This window comes from Chaetura pelagica, unplaced genomic scaffold (assembly GCF_000747805.2).
Source record: "Chaetura pelagica isolate M959 unplaced genomic scaffold, ChaPel_1.0 scaffold20, whole genome shotgun sequence".
In the NCBI taxonomy this organism is placed as follows: domain Eukaryota; kingdom Metazoa; phylum Chordata; class Aves; order Apodiformes; family Apodidae; genus Chaetura; species Chaetura pelagica.
In genome coordinates, this window is record NW_009951958.1 from 2336416 (window position 1) to 2336931 (window position 516).

Consider the following 516-nt stretch of genomic DNA (forward strand, 5'->3'; position numbering starts at 1 on the left):
TCCCCTCCCCCCCCCCGCCCGCCCCCGCCCAGCCTACGGATCCCCCTGAGGAGGAACGGGCCCGGGGCCCCCGCACGCCGCGCCATACCTGCTATAATCCGCGGAGCCGCCTGACATGTTCCGACCACCAGCTCTGTCCTCAACTGAAAAGGCAAAGCTTCCGCGACGCCGCCTTTATATATCCGCTCCGCTGCCGGACTCGTTTCGCTCTGCTCTGCGCATGGATATACACCTCACCCCACAGCGAAAAAAAGCACAAGTTCCCCCGGATCTGGCCACTTTGCCAAGAGACTCTCCTCACCTCACTGTTTGAGATATTCTTGAAGGGGTACCTGAGCTACTGGGGGCCAAGAGGTGAGGGGAACGCGGCACTACTTTTTCTTTTCTCAGAGAGGAGAAGGATATTGCAGCAATGACGGCGTGACAGCGCCAGGCTTCTTCCTCCCTCTCCCCCCCCTCCCTCCTTGCTCCCGGGCACGGGGTTTCCTGCCCCGGCCCCTGCTGCAGCGCGGGGGG

General features: G+C 62.8%; 1 protein-coding gene across 2 annotated transcripts in view; it reads right to left on the reverse strand.

The window, feature by feature from the left end:
- EIF4A2 (eukaryotic translation initiation factor 4A2) overlaps positions 1 to 204 on the reverse strand; it is a 7231-nt gene extending 7027 nt beyond the window's left edge. Inside the window, exon 1 of one of the 2 annotated variants that reach the window (XM_009999406.1) lies at positions 89 to 204. In XM_009999406.1, coding sequence (XP_009997708.1) covers positions 89 to 117 — 29 coding nt within the window. In that variant the 5' untranslated portion in view covers positions 118 to 204. Of the gene's footprint in view, positions 1 to 83 lie in introns of both variants that reach the window. The other variant, XM_009999398.1, reaches the window with a different exon arrangement.
- Positions 205 to 516: the final 312 nt, after the last annotated feature.